This window comes from Odocoileus virginianus, chromosome 6 (assembly GCF_023699985.2).
Source record: "Odocoileus virginianus isolate 20LAN1187 ecotype Illinois chromosome 6, Ovbor_1.2, whole genome shotgun sequence".
Lineage (NCBI taxonomy): Eukaryota > Metazoa > Chordata > Mammalia > Artiodactyla > Cervidae > Odocoileus > Odocoileus virginianus.
Window position 1 is genome coordinate 14998547 of NC_069679.1, and position 16786 is coordinate 15015332.

At 54.3% G+C, this 16786-nt stretch overlaps 2 protein-coding genes across 10 annotated transcripts; both read right to left on the reverse strand.

Annotated features, from left to right (window-relative positions):
* Nucleotides 1-358: 358 nt before the first annotated feature.
* MMP14 (matrix metallopeptidase 14) lies at nt 359-10693 on the reverse strand. The gene is made up of 10 exons (XM_020909405.2): nt 10300-10693; nt 6280-6428; nt 5890-6012; nt 5237-5544; nt 4534-4695; nt 4092-4252; nt 3577-3715; nt 3303-3453; nt 2725-2840; nt 359-2368 (listed from the first exon to the last, which is right to left on the reverse strand). Exons 1-10 carry the CDS (start codon nt 10402-10404, stop codon nt 2034-2036), a joined length of 1749 nt encoding a protein of 582 aa, XP_020765064.1. The 5' UTR covers nt 10405-10693; the 3' UTR covers nt 359-2033.
* A 1998-nt stretch (nt 10694-12691) lies between these two features.
* MRPL52 (mitochondrial ribosomal protein L52) lies at nt 12692-16655 on the reverse strand. 9 transcript variants are annotated; one of them, XM_020909363.2, is made up of 5 exons: nt 16564-16651; nt 16404-16464; nt 16260-16327; nt 13603-13667; nt 12692-13237 (listed from the first exon to the last, which is right to left on the reverse strand). In XM_020909363.2, exons 1-5 carry the CDS (start codon nt 16589-16591, stop codon nt 13085-13087), a joined length of 375 nt encoding a protein of 124 aa, XP_020765022.2. In that variant the 5' UTR covers nt 16592-16651; the 3' UTR covers nt 12692-13084. The 9 variants fall into 9 exon arrangements, with proteins under 9 accessions (XP_020765022.2, XP_020765049.2, XP_020765029.2 ...); XM_020909390.2 differs by having other exon boundaries at nt 13596-13667; nt 16404-16461; nt 16564-16615; XM_020909370.2 differs by having other exon boundaries at nt 16404-16461; nt 16564-16606.
* Nucleotides 16656-16786: the final 131 nt, after the last annotated feature.

Sequence of the window (16786 nt, forward strand, 5' to 3'; positions counted from 1 at the left end):
ACGAGGCCTGAGGAAAGAGGGTCTGTGGCTGGGTCACACGACAGGGTAACGCAATCTAGGAAGATTTTCCGAGTAGCCTCAGCTTGGCCACTTCCTCTTGCCTTTGTAGTCCTGGGCCTCAGAGGCCAGGTTGGGGTACAGTAGCTTTAGCTGGCCTCTGTGGACCACTCCCCTGCCCCCCAAAAGCATGCCCGCCTCCCCCCAGCTCTGGAGCCTGCATCCCTTTCGTCCACTGAGAATAAACATATTCCTTTATGAAAAATACCAAAACCCCGCCTCACAGAAAACGCTGCAGGGCCCCTCTGCTTTCCATTCCCCTGCAGCCGCATCCCAGGCACACAAACTGCAGCCACACAAAGAATGTGAAACACTGTTTATTCTTCGTGGAAAGGTTGAACAAGGTCAAAAATGTCCTTAGAGGGCAATGACCCAGCCCCGCCCTGCAGGTTCCTGGGGTCCGATGCCTCTGCCCCCCACCCCCACCCCACCCCATGCCCCTTGTTAACAAAAAGGAACGATTTGAAGGGAATTCATATATAATAATTATAATAAAAATATACATTAAACAAAACAAAAACCCCAAACAAGACAACTTTAGCCGAACTGCCAGCACCGTTCACCCCACTTCTCCCACCCCCCTGCCCCCCAACCCCTGACATCCCTTTCCTCTCCCTGCCCCCACAGGGCCTCTCACTCTCCCAAGTCTCTGGTACCATGACCACCCCCGGTGGCCGAAGGAGACTTCAGATGGGTGGGCTGGGTGGGAGTGGGGGCAGGACCCCTGTAGCAAGGGCTGAGTGGCGGGGGCATCGGGAAGTGAGGGGCCAACCTGACGGAAACGCCCAGGCAGGTGCCCCTTTGCAGAAGATGGCTGAGGCAGGCTGATCCTCAGCGCCCTAACTAGGTGGCTGCTCTCATAAAAGTCCCGAGTCGCCGCTCCCCGAAGGGCGCCCTCTCTGCTCCTTTCTCTGGCTCCCAGCCTTGCCCTCCATGCTGCCTGACTGAAGCCAGGGCACCCAAACAGGAGCAGCTGTGACTTTCTCAAGCCCTTCCTGAGAGCGCCAATGAAAAATGCCCTCCCCCGGGTACCACAGCCCACCCTGTGGCGTCCCTGCCTGGCGCTCAGCCATCCACTCCTGCTGCATCTCCCTGGTTCGACTTTTGCTCCTGCCCCGTCCCCTCTGACTACCCTGCCCCTGGGACCCTACCCCAGCTGCCTGCATTATGAGCGAGGTTCTTTCTCTGTGGCCTCCAGGCTCATCCCTGGGGCTCCTGGGCCCCCACCCTGGTGGCTGCACCCCTGGTCTCAGCTCTTCCAACCTTAACTTCCCCATCCGAATCTAACATTGCGGAGGGTAGGGCTGTCGAGGGTTTCTGCAGCCCCTGTTTAGTCCTAATGGCTCAGGCTCCTTCTGTGGAAGTTCTCAGGGGCTGGTGGGGCAGAGGCAGATGTCTGTGGAAAGGACTGGCCCTCGCTGAGTTTTCCTCCCAAGGTCTTAGGGTGGCTGTGCAACCCACGCTCTCACTCAGGGTCTCCTCCCACCACAACAGGATTAGATCTCTTTTAGCCAGAGGGAGTGGTGGGAGGCTGCCAATTGGGTCCACCTAGGGGCTGAAGTGCCCAGAGCCTCCTGAGGTCAGAGTTCAGAGGTTAAAGGTATGTCAGGGAATGGAAAAGGGGCAGATGACCCCATGTGACCTTTACCAGCGAGGTCTGAGGGTCCTGCCTTCAAGTGCAGAGCCCAGACATTCAGATGGGGCTGAACACACACCAAGCCATGGGGGCCCCCGAGGGGCAGGGGCTGGGAGGGCGCCCCTGCTCAGTCCCCGGGGTGGGGGGGACCCATCTAGGGAAGAAGCAATGCCAGCGTGGAGGGTGGGAGAGGCCAGTCATGGGACAGAGAGGGAGGGAGGCGGGGAGGGCTGGGGACGGGGCTCGGGACGGGTGGGAGCAGCCCACCCACCACCATCTGCTGCCACTGGCCTTCAGAGGCCAAGTCCTCGTGGTAGGAGTGGGCGGGCGGCCGTGGGGGTCAGACCTTGTCCAGCAGGGAGCGCTGGCAATACAGCAATCGCTTGGGGGTCCCGTGACGTCTGAAGAAGAAGACGGCGAGGCCCACGGCCAGCACCAGCAGCAGCAGCAGCACTGGGAGCACCACCGCGGCCGCACTCACCGCCCCGCTGCCTTCCTCGTCCACCTCGATGATGATCACCTCCGTCTCCTCCTCAGTCCCCTCGTCCGGCTGGCCCCCTGACGACGGGCAGCCCATCCAGTCCCGCAGGGCTGACTTGGGGTAGCCCGGCTCAACCTTCAGCTTCTGGTTGTTGAATTTCCAGTATTTGTTCCCCTTGTAGAAGTAAGTGAAGACTGCAGGGTCAGCAAGAGGGTGGCGTGGGAGCCGCGAGGAGGACGCGGTGTCCGGAGAAGAGCCAAAGAGAAGAAGCAGAGTGGAAGAAAACTGTTAAGTGTGAGAGCCCGCCGAGTTCATCTCGTGACCCTTCTGAGCACCCGTCTCCTCAGCTCTGAAGCCAGGTGACTGTAGCACCAGGCTGAGAGAGTGGGGCAGGTCGAAGGGTCTGAAGCGCAGGAAGCACTTAGGGCCCAGCACGTGGCAAGGGCTCCCCGGTTCTCAGCATCATCCATTTTCTACCCAACACTCTCGGTCTTTCCTTAACTCCCCGTCCCTGTCCTCCCTTCACCCACACCTCCCGTGCCCCTCTCACCTTCGTCGCTGCCCATGAACGACCCTCTGGGAGACTCAGGGATTCCTTCCCAGACCTTGATGTTTTTGGGGTACTCGCTTTCCACTATCCTGAGCTCCTCGTTGAAACGGTAGTACCTAGGGGAGAGGTGGGGAAAGGAAGCGGTTTGACGCTGGGCACATCCTCCGAGGGGAGTGACCTGGCTCTGAATTCACCAGTGAGCAAAGGGTGGGGGACAGGGGTTTTGACTAATGAGGGCCTGCAGCTGAAGGTAGCGGAAGCTGGAGGTGGAAGGGAGGGCCCAGGCTGCAAGGAGCCACCAGTAGCCCTTAATGACAGTGCCTGGCAGCTGGGGCGGAGGCATGGTGCTGGGGGCAGGAGGCATCAAATGACCAGGTCTAAAATGATGGTGACCGGGTCATATCCCACTCACTCAGCACCCAGTGGAGGCTGCCTGTTGCTAGGCAACAGCGGAGGTTCAGCCAGTGCCTTCTTCGGGGAGACATCTAGGGGGGCAAGTGGGTCTTCCACTAGAACTGAGGGAATCTGGTGGTGGTGTGTGACAAGGAAGGCCTGTGGTCAAGGGGCTGAGGTCTTACTTGTTTCCTCGGAAGAAATAGGTCTTTCCATTGGGCATCCAGAAGAGAGCAGCATCAATCCTGTCAGTAGGCAGTCCTCGGCCCAGCTCCTTAATGTGCTTGGGGTAGCCAGGCTCCAGGGAAGCTTCGTCAAACACCCAGTGCTTATCTCCTGGGGCGGGGAGGGGAGGGCAGGATCTCATTCCACCTGGGGTCTTTGGTGGAGTCAAGTGGAACATGCTCCTCCAGGGAGACCTGCCCCACGCCCCAAGACTACGGCAGGATGTCTGGGTACCTTTGAAGAAGACAAACTTGCCGTCCTTCCTCTCATAGGCAGTGTTGATGGATGCGGGCAGGCCCCGCCAGAACTGGCCGATGGGCATGGGGTATCCATCCATCACCTGGTTTTTCCTCACACGCCAGAACCAACGCTCCTGGGGGCAATTCACTCAGTCTTTAGCTCTGTCCTCCAGCTCAGTCCCCAAAGCTCCCCCACTGCCTCAGTTTTACAGGTTGACTTCCCTGGTGGCTCAGACGGTAAAGCGTCTGCCTACAATGAGGGAGACCTGGGTTCGATCCCTGGGTTGGGAAGATCTCCTGGAGAAGGAAATGGCAACCCACTCCAGTATTCTTGCCTGGAAAACCCCAAGGATGGAGGAGCCCGGTAGGCTGCAGTTCATGGGGTCGCAAAGAGTCGGACACGACTGAGACTTCACTTTCACAGTGTTTGTCCTCCTGCTTCTGTGCCCACCCTGCCACCTGGTTATAGAGCCCTTTTGTCCCCCACACCAGCTTACTTCTTCCTCTTACCTTGAAGACAAACATCTCCCCTCGAAGCATGGCCACGGTGTCAAAGTTCCCATCACAGATGTTGGGCCCATAGGTGGGATTTTTGGGCTTATCAGGGACGGAAGGCCTGGAGGTGGTCCTGGGTTGAGGGGGCATCTTGGTGGGGAATCCTGACTTACTCCCTGGAACACGAGGGGTACTTCAGACTTTGGCAGAGTAGGAGGAAAGGACAGACACATGGGCAGAAAACACCTTAGGGGGAGACTGAAGCAATCAGCTGGGAAAGGACAGAAAGGGTGGGGTCAAGAGTGGGGGCGATGGAGGTGGAGTCATGGGGCGGGGGTTGGGGGTGGGGGACGGGAAGACTGTAGGGCATGAGGGAGGGGAACATGCCCAGGCCAGAGAGAGCTGGAGGAGACAATGAGCAGAAAGAAAGGAGCAGATGCGGGCATAAATTAGTCACCATAAAGTTGCTGGATGCCCCGGCGGTCGTCATCAGGCAGCACGAAGTTCTCTGTGTCCATCCACTGGTAAAAGGGTGCCATGATGGCTGAGGGATCATTGGAATGCTCAAGGCCCAGGGCATGGCCCAGCTCATGCACAGCCACCAGAAAGATGTCATTCCCTGAAAGGACGGGGCTGGTTATGATGGCAGCCTGGGTCCCTCCCCTCAGACTCACTGCTTCCCCATCAGAAGTTTCACAGTGAAGCCTGCCAAATTTTCCACCCGAAGTGAGCAAACCCTGAGTTCCAGCCTCATATTTGGCAGATGAGGCACGAAGCCAGTCAGCAACTCTTCTGGATAGAGGAGAGACTGGCCAGATCCCAGTCCCCGCGAGGGTTGTGTTAAGGGAAGCTGAGGTCCTATCTGGGCCTCAGTTTCTCCCAGGAGCCAGACATGACATTTGCCTGGAAAAGTGGCTGATGCAGATGCTTCAAAGTCTTTGACTGGGAAGTTAATTATTGGGCGAGAGAAGGGACCAGATGTAAATAGGTCAAAACAGGATTCCTGCTTTCCTTGGAAGTCAGACCAGGAGATCTTTGTGGTTCCCAACAAGCCCTGTGATTTGGGGGGAGCCTGAGGTTTGGGGAGGAGGCCAGAGAACCCGCATGCAAACGACTCTTGACTCTCTGAGGGATAAGAGATCCAGGGCTACCTCGCTCACCATTCAGATCCTCATTCCGGACAGTCCAGGGCTCGGCAGAGTCAAAGTGGGTGTCCCCTCCAATGTTGGGGCCTGGGAAGTAGGCATGGGCCAGGAAGCCGCCCTCGCCATCGAAAGGCGTGCTGTCACCATGGAAGCCCTCAGCAAAGAAGATCATGATGTCGGCCTGCTTCTCGTGGCCCTCACGGATGTAGGCATAGGGTACCTCTCGGAAGCGCAGAGGCGTGGCACTCTCCCACACTCGGAATGCCTTGCGGATGGCCTCGAATGTGGCATACTCGCCCACCTTGGGGGTGTAGTTCTGGATGCTGAGGTCCAGCCACGTGGGGAGAGGATGGGAGTGTGTTAGGGGCAAAACTCTCCTTCCCTGTACTCTCCCAGGTCTGACTGAGCCGCCCAGCCATCTTTGTCTGACCCGGCGCGTCCTGCCGTCTCACGATGCCTCTGCCCCAAGAACTGAGGGCCTTCTGGCCCTGGAATATACCCTCCAGGGACTGCACCTCTCTCCAGGATGGGAGCCATTTTCCTCCCTACTCCCCAGGATGCTTTGCAGGAACAGGGGCGAGTAGGGGAGGGGGCCTCTGTGTCTCTAAGCATCCCTGGTAGGGAAGGGTAACGTGCTGTGAGGAAGGCCGCTCGCCTGTTGGACTCACCAGAAAGTGATCTCGTTATGCTGCCATTTGAGTCCCTGGATGGCATAGCGCTTCCTTCGAACATTGGCCTTGATTTCAGCCCCAAATTTGTCTGGAACACCACAGCGGGGGCGCCTCATGGCCCTGGGGTGGGTTGGGGTGTGGGGATTGTGGTCAGGAGAGTACATGACAGAACAATGTCGGTCTTCAGAGGAGAGGGGCAGTGTCTGGCCCCAGGGTCAGTGTGGGGAAGAGTCAAGATCATGAGGTCCGGGTGAACAGGCGAGGGTCAGGATCATCTTGTGGGGATGAGGGACGGGGGGTAGGATCAGGCATTCGGGTGGCAACCTCTCTGGTGCTGTGTCATGTGGGTGGGAACTGGGCAGAATTCCTGCAGGTTCTAGCACTTACTTCATGGTGTCTGCATCAGCCTTGCCTGTCACTCGCAGACCGTAGAACCTCTGCATGGCAGCGATGGCAGCTGAGAGGGACTGGGGTGAGCGCTGTGTGTGGGTCCGCAGGTCTCCAGGGGGCAGGTAGCCATACTGCTGCAGCCAGGCCTGTGGGGAAAGGGGTGTGGCTTGGAGCATCCCCACCTGGCCCAAGGGGAGCCCCTGCCTCCTCACGGCACCTGGAACACATGCTTGGCTTGGCGTGGAAAGGGCCATGAGCTCCCAGCCTGGCTCTGGCAGTGGGTCTGGAAGAACTCCCAGGCTGGACCCAAACTCTGGCCCAGGTCCTAGTATGGCTGATCCTCTTGGAGGGGAGGGGAGCTCTGCGCTTTGGCTGTAACTCTTTTGATGGGAGCCCTGGTGGTTTAATTGAGTTCTAGGATGTCTTCTAAGAGTCGAGATCCCTTCCAGCTCTTTCCTCCTCTGTGTCAGTGTTCTTGTGAATACAGCATGTTCTACCTGAGGCTGGGGTATGTCCCATAGTAGATGGAGAAGGGAGAGGCTGAAGGGGCTCCACTTTGAGGCCTGGCACGAGGTTCTCCTGGGACAGGCATGCCTCCAGGATATACACAGCTTTGAGATATTTTTGGAAGGAGGGCAGAAAAGAAACTAGGGCTCAGGCTGACTGTTGATAGAGGAAGCTGGGGTCTTTGGAGGTGGTATGGATGTGATTAGACAAAGAGCCAGGATCCTGCCACTGTCTCTACCCAGGCAGAATGAGATCGAGGACTTGGGACCTAACATCCCATTTAAGGTTCTCAAAAGAGGGAGTGGGAGATTGAGTTGGTGGTTAGCATTACGGTTAATATTTTATTTAGTATTTTTGTGACTGTTGTTTATTTCAGGTATGATTTGAATTGTTCATAATATAAAGGGTGGCATATTGCCTTAACATAACGTTACATTTTTGGTGTTTGATTGAAAGGTACACACACTGCAAAACCCTGTTAAGGAAAAAGTCAGTTTATTGTAAGAACAATAGAGTGTTTTCCTAAGGTTGAAAAAATTAAATGAGTCAAGTTATATATGGAACATGAACATGCTTAGAGCCTCTATGGGGAGATCCTTCTAACCCTAACCCTAACTCTAGTCCCTGCTCCAGCTTTGCCTTCTTTAAAGAGTCCAGGGTCGGGGGCTGCGGGTTCCTGGGATAGGAACTTGGAGCAGAGGTGCATCCCCTACTCCAGGTCATTAGGATGGCTCTGCAAGTGGCCCTTCACCTTGAGGGCCAGGCCTTGGCGATGGAGCAGTGCGCTTGCATTGGGGCTGGGGGTGATTCAGTAGCAGCTGACTGGGGACCTGAGCCCACAGGGGCAAGAATTGCAACATGGTTCTGGGAAGTGATCCCCCAAGGCTGATGACGGGAGTTAGGGATTGAGATGTAAACAACCCAGCTTTTCCTCAGCCAACAGGCCTGGCCAGAACAACCCCAGCACCACCCGCTCTGAGAGCCCCTCCTCGGGGTGGGGGAGGGGGAGCAAAGTTTAACCTCTGGGGAGCAGAGCAGAAGGCTCCTATCCCGGGCTGCTCTCTGGGGAGCTCTAAACCTGCCCTGACCTGTGCTGACTGATGCCACAGCTAGTGCCTGCAGGAGACCTGCTGTGGCCCTGTGCCCAAGTATGCAGGAAACTCCCTCTGCCCCTGGCCTCACCTGTAGGGTAGACACACCCCTGGGCTTATGCCCTCTGTTAGGGGAGCAGCTGCTTCAACTTTGAGAAAAGATGGGAATGGCCCACTGCTGTTGGAGCTGGCAGGAAGACGGAGGTCAGGCCCCGAACCCTCAGCGGGGCAAAGCTCCTAGGGCAGGATGACAGAACGGAGGGCAGCAGAGAGGTGGGGGAAACCCACATCCAGGAGCTCTGGGATAAATCCCTCATGGCGAAGTCTCTTTCAAGCAGGCAGACAGGTCTGAATATTCACACCCACCAACCTCCACCCTATCCAAATCTGGTAGAGAAAGGTGGGGACTTAGTCAAGAAAGGGACTTTCTGGAGTCAAGAGAGCCGCAAGTCCTGGAAAGGAAGTGCCCCCCATTCCTCTCCTCCTTCCAGGCCTAGGCTCTGAGCAAAGCAAGAACCACAGAGGAGACTATGAGGTCTGAACCACAGAAGAGAGGACTCTTGTGTCTGCGGCCGAGTGGGGGAAGGGCCAAGTGCCAGACTGGCCAAGGGGAGGAGAGTGCTGTCTGTCCGGAGCTGGTGCAGGACTCCGGAGGTGCTAGAAGGGAGCCCGGAGAGGGAGCAACTCAGTAGGGTCAGAGAACTCAGTTGGCTGGCTTTGTCTTGAAAATTGAGAGGTGCAAGGTATTCCCCTGAGGGAAGTCAAGGACAAGGAACCCCTTTCCACTCCTGGGCCCACTTCTCTGCCTAAGCATCCTGGAGAGGAGTTGGAGGGATCTCTGGCTCTTCTGCAGGCCCTGGATTCCAGCCTCTGGGCCTTCTCCTCCCTCCTTCTGCCTCCCACCCCTCCATGGCTCAGAAGCAAACGGTGGTTCTGGCACTGTGACTGCCCATGACCCACTTAAAACACAGCCAGGTCTGCGGCCCCTCCTTTAGGGGACCTAGTGGGGTAGGGGAGGGAAGGAAGACAGGGCTGGTGAAGTTGGCAGCAGGAAGCCCCCAGATGCCCAGGCTCCTTTTGTTAGGAGCTCTCCCCTTTAGGCCTCTGATGAAGACTCCAGGCCTGGAAACAGGGTGCCTCCTCCTGGACCGAGTCAGGCTTAGCCCGGGCAGATTTTCGCTCTCCCTGGTCGCCCCCCTTCCGAGGGCCACACTTCTGTCAGCTTTAGATCCCTTCAGGACAGAGAGAGTGTGTTCTTTCTGGAGAGGTTTCCTCCGGGGGTGGGACCAGCGCCGGGACCAGAAGGGAGGAAGCCAAGTCCAGATCCCCTCCCCCTGCTCAGGGGCCCTTCCCTGCCCCTCCCGACCGCACCCAGGCCCTGGCTGAGCTGAGTGGGTTGGGATGGCCCAAAATAAGAAACTGATCAAATCCGTCTCCCACCTTCACCCCAAAATAAAAGAGAGAGAGAGGAAAAACTTTCTCAGACAACTCCCACGCGGCTTCCTCCCGGGCCCGGTGGGCCAGTTTCGGGGAGGAGAAGCGGGGGGCAACCGAGTCAGAGAAGACCTGTGCGGGCGCCCTGGGCCAGGCCCCTCACTCCGCTCCCCGTACGAAGCCCCTAAGTCTCCGTGCAATTAACACAAAAAAGCAATTAACCAAAAAAGCCTAAAGGCGCCGAAGCGGGAGCAGGGCGAGGAGGCGGCGGCCCTGTCGAGCCCCCAGCTCACAAGGAGAGCTTTGTCCGGAAACCCGGGCCAGGGCGCCAGCGCCGTGACCCTCGACGCCAGGGCTGCGGGCCGGGACGCAGAGGGTCCTCTCGGGGAGGCGGGGGTGGGATGGGGGCCGGGGCCGCTCCGCCGTCCACCCCCGACCGCACCTGGCAGCCGATGTGTCCGAAGAGGGTCGGGACCGCCCGGGAGGCGGCGGCGGAGGGCGCAGCGTGGGGGGCCCGGGCCGCGATCCCCCGAGCCTCGCGGCCGGCCGAGCGCCTGCGAGCTGGAAAGTTGAAGGAACAACAAACTAGCACAGGACAAGAAACCAGGACAGCGCGGGCTCTGAGCGGAGTCCAGATATTTATCAGGTTCCCGACCCGTTGCAGAACTGAGCTTAGAGCCCAGGGGAGCTGGGGAGGGGTGCGGAGTGGGCTTCGGCTGGAAAGCTCTTACAAGGAAAGGAACGGGACAGAAAGTCGGCAGCGCGCAGTGGGGTGGGGGGTGGTTGGAGGAGGCAAAGTCGATGGACTTGAAAGTTTGGAGATGAGGACGGAAAGGAGAGTAAGTGGAGAGGAAGGGGGAGCCTGCAGGCCGGAGGAGCCGGCATCCCGAGCGCTCGCCCCTCCGATCCGGGGCTGTTCTCTCGGAGACCCCCGGGCTCGCCTCCCCGGGCGCGACTCCGGACAGGGCCGGAGGAGCTCACTTACTTCGGGGCTGAAGCTGCTCTGGGCAGAGCTGAGGGAGGCGAGCGCGGAGGCGAGCGTGAGCACCGGGAGCAGAAGACTGCAGGCGGGTCGTGGGGCGGGAGACATGGTCCGCGACTGTCCGGGCAGCCGGGCCAAGCGGGCTCCGCGGCCGGGCCCAAGCCCTGGGGTCGCGCCGCCACTCCCTCGGGGGCGCCTTTGTCTTCCGTAGGCACTGAATTTGGATTCCCAGAGCGCTGTCCACGTGGAGATGAGGGAATCGGTCTTGAAGGCGCCTCTTTGCTCGTCCCCTCTTTCCCGTTTTTTGATCTTTCTTCTGCTTAGTCGGCGAACTGGATTGCGAGCCCTCTCTTGCTCTCTTCTCTGGTCCCTCCCAGAATTCTCCCACAGCCTCCCTCCGCCCCCGCCCCTATGCCCTCCTTTCCCGGTGCGGACGTGGTTGTTTCAGCCTGAATCCAATTACAGCCAAAAGTCGGGTTAAAAAAAAAAAAAAAAAACTCCTAAGTTGCCTTTCTGTGGTGGAGGCTGCCATCTGCAGGGGTTGAGGCCAAGAGCGGGGGGCTTGGGGGGACTCAGGGGACGGGATGTGGGACACTTTTTCCTTCTAAGCATATTTTGGGTGGCTTGATTCCTCTGCTTTCAGCATTTGTTTCATTTCCGTGGGAAGTGCTAGGCTCAGTGGTGGGGCAAACAAGGAGCTCAGTCTGGGATGGTAGTGGTGGGGTCTTCCATGTTCAAGAGATCTGGTTTGGGGGCTTGTCTGCTGGGACCTGTGGCTTGACCATATAGAATTTTTTGCCCCTTATTCTTGACGACCACCTGTCCCTCCCCTGCAGGGGGGTGGGGTGGTGGTGAATGCAACAATAACAAAATGCAACTACCCACTGACAAATCCCACAACCACACTGGATCTGGGGTTCCTGTCTTTGTAGAAAGACACATGTGCTCCCTTTATTATTGTCTTTTGTGATCTACTGCCCCTTAAACTACAGCGGGAAAGGAGTGCAAGGCCATGGCATCTGGGGGAAGACAAATGAAGTTTGGTAAGATTGCAGAAAAGAGGGGCTAGGAGTCAGGACTATGGGGGTTCCACCTCTACACTGGAAAAGGAGACGGTCCCTTGGAAAGCATACCCTCCTCCTTCAAGGGCGGCCTAGACTCTGAGAACAAAAGATGGAGGTATGCAGAGAAGGGGGAGGGCCAGCCAGGGCAGGCAGTGGGAAAGGGAGACAGATAAGAGGTTGAGGGCTAGATCTGGAAAAGCAACACAAAAGAATCAGGAAAAGTGTGGGAGACAGAAAAGTCGACCATCAGCAAAATTTAAGATCCAAGAATTGCACTGGTCAGCCAGAGAGGAAGGAGGTAGTGGGGGGTGGGGGTGAAGAGGGGAGGGAAAACAAGGGAAGGAATAAAGGAGGCTGGACAGAAATTATTTCAGGTAGAAAGTCCCATAAATCCTAGAGATCCAGGAACTTCCACATTTTGCAGCAGGAAAATGGAAAAGTCCAGTACTCTGTACTGTAATGGGTCCTTTTCCTCTCAGAATCCATGTGAGTGTTGCAGGAAGGGGGACCCCTTCCAGGGCCTGAAACTGGGCTCTTGTCTAACACTCGGAAATGAATTGTCCGAGGAGACACATGCTGACAAAGCAAGAGATTTTATTGGGAAAGGGCACCTGGGTGGAGAGCAGGAGGGTGAGGGAACCCAGGAAAACTGCTCTGGCGCATGGCTGGAAGTCTTGGGTTTTATGGTGATGGGATTAGTTTCTGGGTGGTCTCTGGCCAATCATTCTAATTCAGAGTCTTTCCTGGTGGCGCACGCATCACTCAGCCAAGATGGATGCTAGCGAGAGGGATTCTGGAAAGTGGAGGACACGCGGTGTCCCCTTTTGACCTTTCCCGAACTCTTCAGGTTGGTGGTGGCTTACTAGTTCCATATTCCTTATCAGGATCTCCTGTCAGAAAACTCATGCAAATGGTTACTATGGTGTCTGGCCAGGGTGGGCGGTTTCAATCAGTGTGCTTCCCCCCTAACAGAAGGAGCCATGACCAATAAAAGGAAATGTTTCCCGAGGCCTGTGCAGCTAAAGGACTTATGGAAGTACATGGTGACTAATAGGTGCCCATTACAACAGTGACTGTTTGGGGGCTGAGCACCTCAGGGCTCCCCTACACAAATGGAAGTCGGGAAATCTAGACCTCTCTCCAACCAACCTCTGGAATTCAGTCAGAACCACAGAAACCTCAGGATCCAACTCTTCAGCAGAATATGCAACACCCACGTTGGCTCTTCCCATGTCCGCCTTCCCAGTGGGAGTATCCTCTAGGGCCATCTACCTGAAGTGTAGGAAAACTGATAGTTTTCTTGCCAAAAAGTAGATCTCAGCTAGAAAGCCTTTTGCATCAAAATATTTATTAAATGCATAACTGCATGTGGCCTCAACTGTGTATGGGCTGTTAAAGGCTTGAGTGCCGGGCTAAAACCAGGAAAACTGTTGCCCCCTTTATCATGTTTGCATAGCAGCTACTACTGCTCATAGTTGGGCCAGTCCTATGGCTTGTAAATGAGGGAGTAAATACTCCACAGTAAGATTCTGCTGAACTGGGATGGGGCTGGGGGTGAGGGGACTGAGTCAACCCTTCCAGGCAGTGGTTTATAGCCCGTTATTCTTGGTGTCCCTTTTGCCCTGATGGGGAACATAAGGCTTTCTTCTGGAAGGGATGACACATCCAGGTAATAGAAAAGAAAGCCAGAGACAGGCTTGGGAAGGGAGATAGGAGTTGCTTTTTTATTGACTTGGTCGTGGGTTTTGTAGTAGAGCCCCTTTGGGTTTAAGAGCATTCTGCTGCTTCCTTTTTTCTTCCTGCAACTTCTCCTGCTGTCTGAGCTGCCATGCCTGTAATCCAGCATCCATTTCCTGTGACAGCAGTACAACTCGTCTCTGAAACAGACAGGAAAACAGTGTGGATAACATCTGGGGCTTGAGCTCTGCACCATATATCCTTTCATTCACAGATCAAAGTCAGGTTTCGGTTGGAAAGTGACACCACTGCTTGGGGAAGGGGTGGAACCAGGTCCTGGGCTGGCAAGCAGGAGGAAGGAAGCAAAATGGGTGTCTACCATTGGTTCCTGCCCTAGGAGTGCCCCAGTCTATTCTCCCTTCTCACAGAACTGTTAAAACCTTCAGTGGCTAAAACCTCCAAGTGAGGGGTACATGTCAGCTTAGGTGCCAACTCAGGACAAATTACAATTTAAATGTTCTCCCGCCTGTTACAGTTTGTTCTGGCTGGAGATCTAGCCACTTACCGCAAACTTTTCCCTTTGGACTTTTCTTCGAAGCTGGCCTTTCATTGGAGGAGCAGGGCGGCCATCTGCAGATAGAAGTGAAAGGAGAGGCAAGTGTTATAGAGTCTACAATACCCTGGCCAAGTGGCTGTGGCAGCAAAAGAGGGAAGAACCTATCTCAAGCTCCTCTCTTCTATTTCATACCCACTGTAGCTTCATTCCCCTAGAACACTTCCTTCATCTTCAATGGTGAAGTATGCCAGAACCACCAAGAATAAGCTCCTAGTCATGTTCCTACTCTACTCTACTCACCGTGCCTCATTAGCCTAGAATTCAAGGTCCTTTGAGATGCTGAATCTCCTGTTTTATCTTCAGAAACCCTCCACTCAAGCAATCTGATTACTCTTCTACTCACCGAGTCCTTGCTGAATTCTATCTCACTCTATGATGAAATATCCTCTTTTCCTTTCCTTCCAGCCAAATTCTCATTCTTAGGCCTACCTCCAGCCCTACTTGTCCCAGAAACCCTTCTCTAACCTCTTCAACTTTGTCACTCTCTTCTGAAAGAAATGCATCTCCATCATTTAATATTTATCTATTTCGGGACATTTAAGGGCTTCCCTGTAGCTCAGACAGTAAAGAATCTGCCTGCAATGCAGGAGACCTGGGTCTGATCCCTGGCTCAGGAAGGTCCCCTGGAGAAGGAAATGGCAATCCACTCCAGTATCCTTGCCTGGAGAATCCCATGGACAGAGGAACCTACTACTTGGGGACATTTACTGTACTACTGATTATTTTTAGTCTTATTTAGCTATCTCAAATTCTTCTGGAAAGAGACAGAGCATTGAAATATTAATTAATCTTTAAAATGTCATGCTTTGTTTTTCCAGCTAAGACTTTAAGTTCCTTGGGATCAAGGACTATATCCCTTACTTTCACTGTAATATATATAGTGTAGGCACATAATAAAAATCTCATAACCATCTGCTGACTTGCTGGAAAAAAGAAAGATGCAGTATCTTGATCTCAAGTAGTTTATAATGGAGATTAAAAGGATACTTTCTACAAAGAGAGTGAAAACTCTGCCAAAGTTTGAAAGCAAGACAAATAAGAGATATTATTCATCAAGAAAGGGAACCAATACTGTGTACATCAGGTGTTTTACATTGGATGTTTCATTTTCTGCTTACAAGAACCATGAGATACATATCCTTCTACAGAAGTGGAAACTGAGAGATACAATTAAGTAACTTGTCCAAGACCATAAAGTTAGCAAGTAGAGAAGGAAGTCTGGATTAAGAATTCTAGGACTTTCCTGGTGGTCCAGTGGTTAAGAATCCAATTTCCAATGCAGGGGACATGCTGTGGGGCAATTAAGCCTGTGCTGTGCCACAAAAGGAGCTAAGATCCCACATGTCTTGAGGTCAAAAAACAAAAACAAAAAAGCCAGCAAGACATAAAAAAACAGGAACAATATTGTAACAAACTCAATAAAGACTTTAAAAATCGTCCGCATTAAAAAAAAAAAAAACTTAAAAAAATTAACTCCAGAGTCCTTCCAATATTTCAAGAAAGCCTAGACTTCCTACAGTAAATAACAAGTAGAATAAAATCTTCCCCATCCTCCTCAGCCACCACATATCTGATTAACCAGGTTTATACCCCTATAAATGGCAACCCTCTCCAGGACTCTTGCCTGGAGAATTCCAAGGACAGGAGCCTGGCGGACTAGAGTCCATGGGATTGCAAAGTGAGACATGACTGTGTGACTGACTTTCACTATTTTTTTCATACTCCTATAAACTATACTCCGTGCTGTTGAAGGAGGCCTGGTCTCTGCCCAGTTCTAGTCTTGGATTTGCTATTACCTAGCTGTGTGCTCCCAGACAATTTACTTCTTTAGGCCTCAATTTTCCCACTTCTGAACTGGAGTTCCAATGGAGTGGGGAGTGGCTTCAGCTTTTCTAAAGTCCTTCTCTTTAAGGCCTTTTTTTTTTTTTTAAAGAAAGAAACTTTTTTCAAAGGGAACCCACCACCTCTGTCCTCACTCTTCTAAGCCTCTCTCAGAGGATGATTTAGGCAGCCTTTCAAAAAGCTCTCCCTGCATTTGGTAACAAACTCCCAACAATGTACTCCCCACGCAGAAGGGCAGTTCTTTGTAACTTTTAAAAAATGTTTATTATTTAGTTGACTGTACCAGGTCTTAGTTGTGGCCTGCGGCATCTTTAGCTGCTGCAAGCAAACTCTCAGTTGTGGCACGTGTGATCTAGTTTCCCAATCAGATCGAACCCAGGTTCCCTGCATTGGGAGCACGGAGTCCTAGCCACTGAACCAACAGGGAAGTCCCCTTCCTAACTTTGAGAAAATCACGTCCCTCTTTGACAACACAAAGTCTTGTCTCTCCCCGGTGACCCTCTAAATCAGAATTATTTTCTGCTTATCCCCACAAGCCAAGAGATTCCGTCCAGCTTTACTTTCCACAGGTGTAGTTTAATTCACAAAGTAAACAACAGGGTTTCTTCCCTCCCAACTACAGATATAAAGTTCAGTGAGTTGTCCGCTCAGACACACCTCCACTTTGACACTCCTTCCCCCCACTCCCCTCTCCGCTACGTCCAGGGGTGTTCCCTCAGGGTGATAATCTCCGACGTGGAGTTAACAGTCAGATCAGCGCTCACCCGCGTACGACCAGTCTGGGAGCTCCGTAAGGGGCCCGTAGCCGGAGGGGTTGGCAGCAAGGCCCTGCCTGGACGGAGAAAAACAGTTCGGTGAGGACTCAGGCCAACTTCTGGCCCCCCAGTTTCTTCCAGATGGGCACTCACCGGAGTCGCCACTGGCTGCCTGCCCGAGCCGCGGCGCCGCAGTGCAGTCTCCGGACACCTGCTGGGAAAACGGGGCAGAGCTGGGAGAGAGGCTGCACAGCCAGGGATCCGGGGCCCACCCCGACAAACTCCGGAGCCCACCGAACTCACACCCACTTACTAAACAGCAGAATACCCAAAGCAGCCATGCTGAGGTGCAGGAGCCGGAAGTAGGCGTGGCCTCGCTGGCCACGCGCGACGCTGCGCGGGAAGCAGGAAGTCGCCATCTTGAATCTGGTTTTCAAACACGGGCTTCGCCATCTTGGCTCATCGTACGGAAAAGAGGGGCAAAACTGCTTCCAGGGTGTTTTACGGGAGAGCGGTTGTTCTGAGTATGTGTTCTT

What these genes read in the sequence shown, in the direction of transcription:
- MMP14 (XM_020909405.2), bottom strand. Translation starts at nt 10,404, where the DNA reads ATGTCTCCCGCCCCACGACCCGCCTGCAGTCTTCTGCTCCCGGTGCTC. An exon ending in GCTGATGCAGACACCATGAA is followed by an intron (nt 6,013 to 6,279) that starts GTAAGTGCTAGA and finishes AACCCACCCCAG; the next exon opens with GGCCATGAGGCGCCCCCGCT. An exon ending in CCGGAATGAGGATCTGAATG is followed by an intron (nt 4,696 to 5,236) that starts GTGAGCGAGGTA and finishes CCGTCCTTTCAG; the next exon opens with GGAATGACATCTTTCTGGTG.
- MRPL52 (XM_020909363.2), bottom strand. Translation starts at nt 16,591, where the DNA reads ATGGCTGCTTTGGGTATTCTGCTGTTTA. An exon ending in CCCAGACTGGTCGTACGCGG is followed by an intron (nt 13,668 to 16,259) that starts GTGAGCGCTGAT and finishes TTCTATCTGCAG; the next exon opens with ATGGCCGCCCTGCTCCTCCA. An exon ending in TCCAAAGGGAAAAGTTTGCG is followed by an intron (nt 13,238 to 13,602) that starts GTAAGTGGCTAG and finishes TGTCTGTTTCAG; the next exon opens with AGACGAGTTGTACTGCTGTC.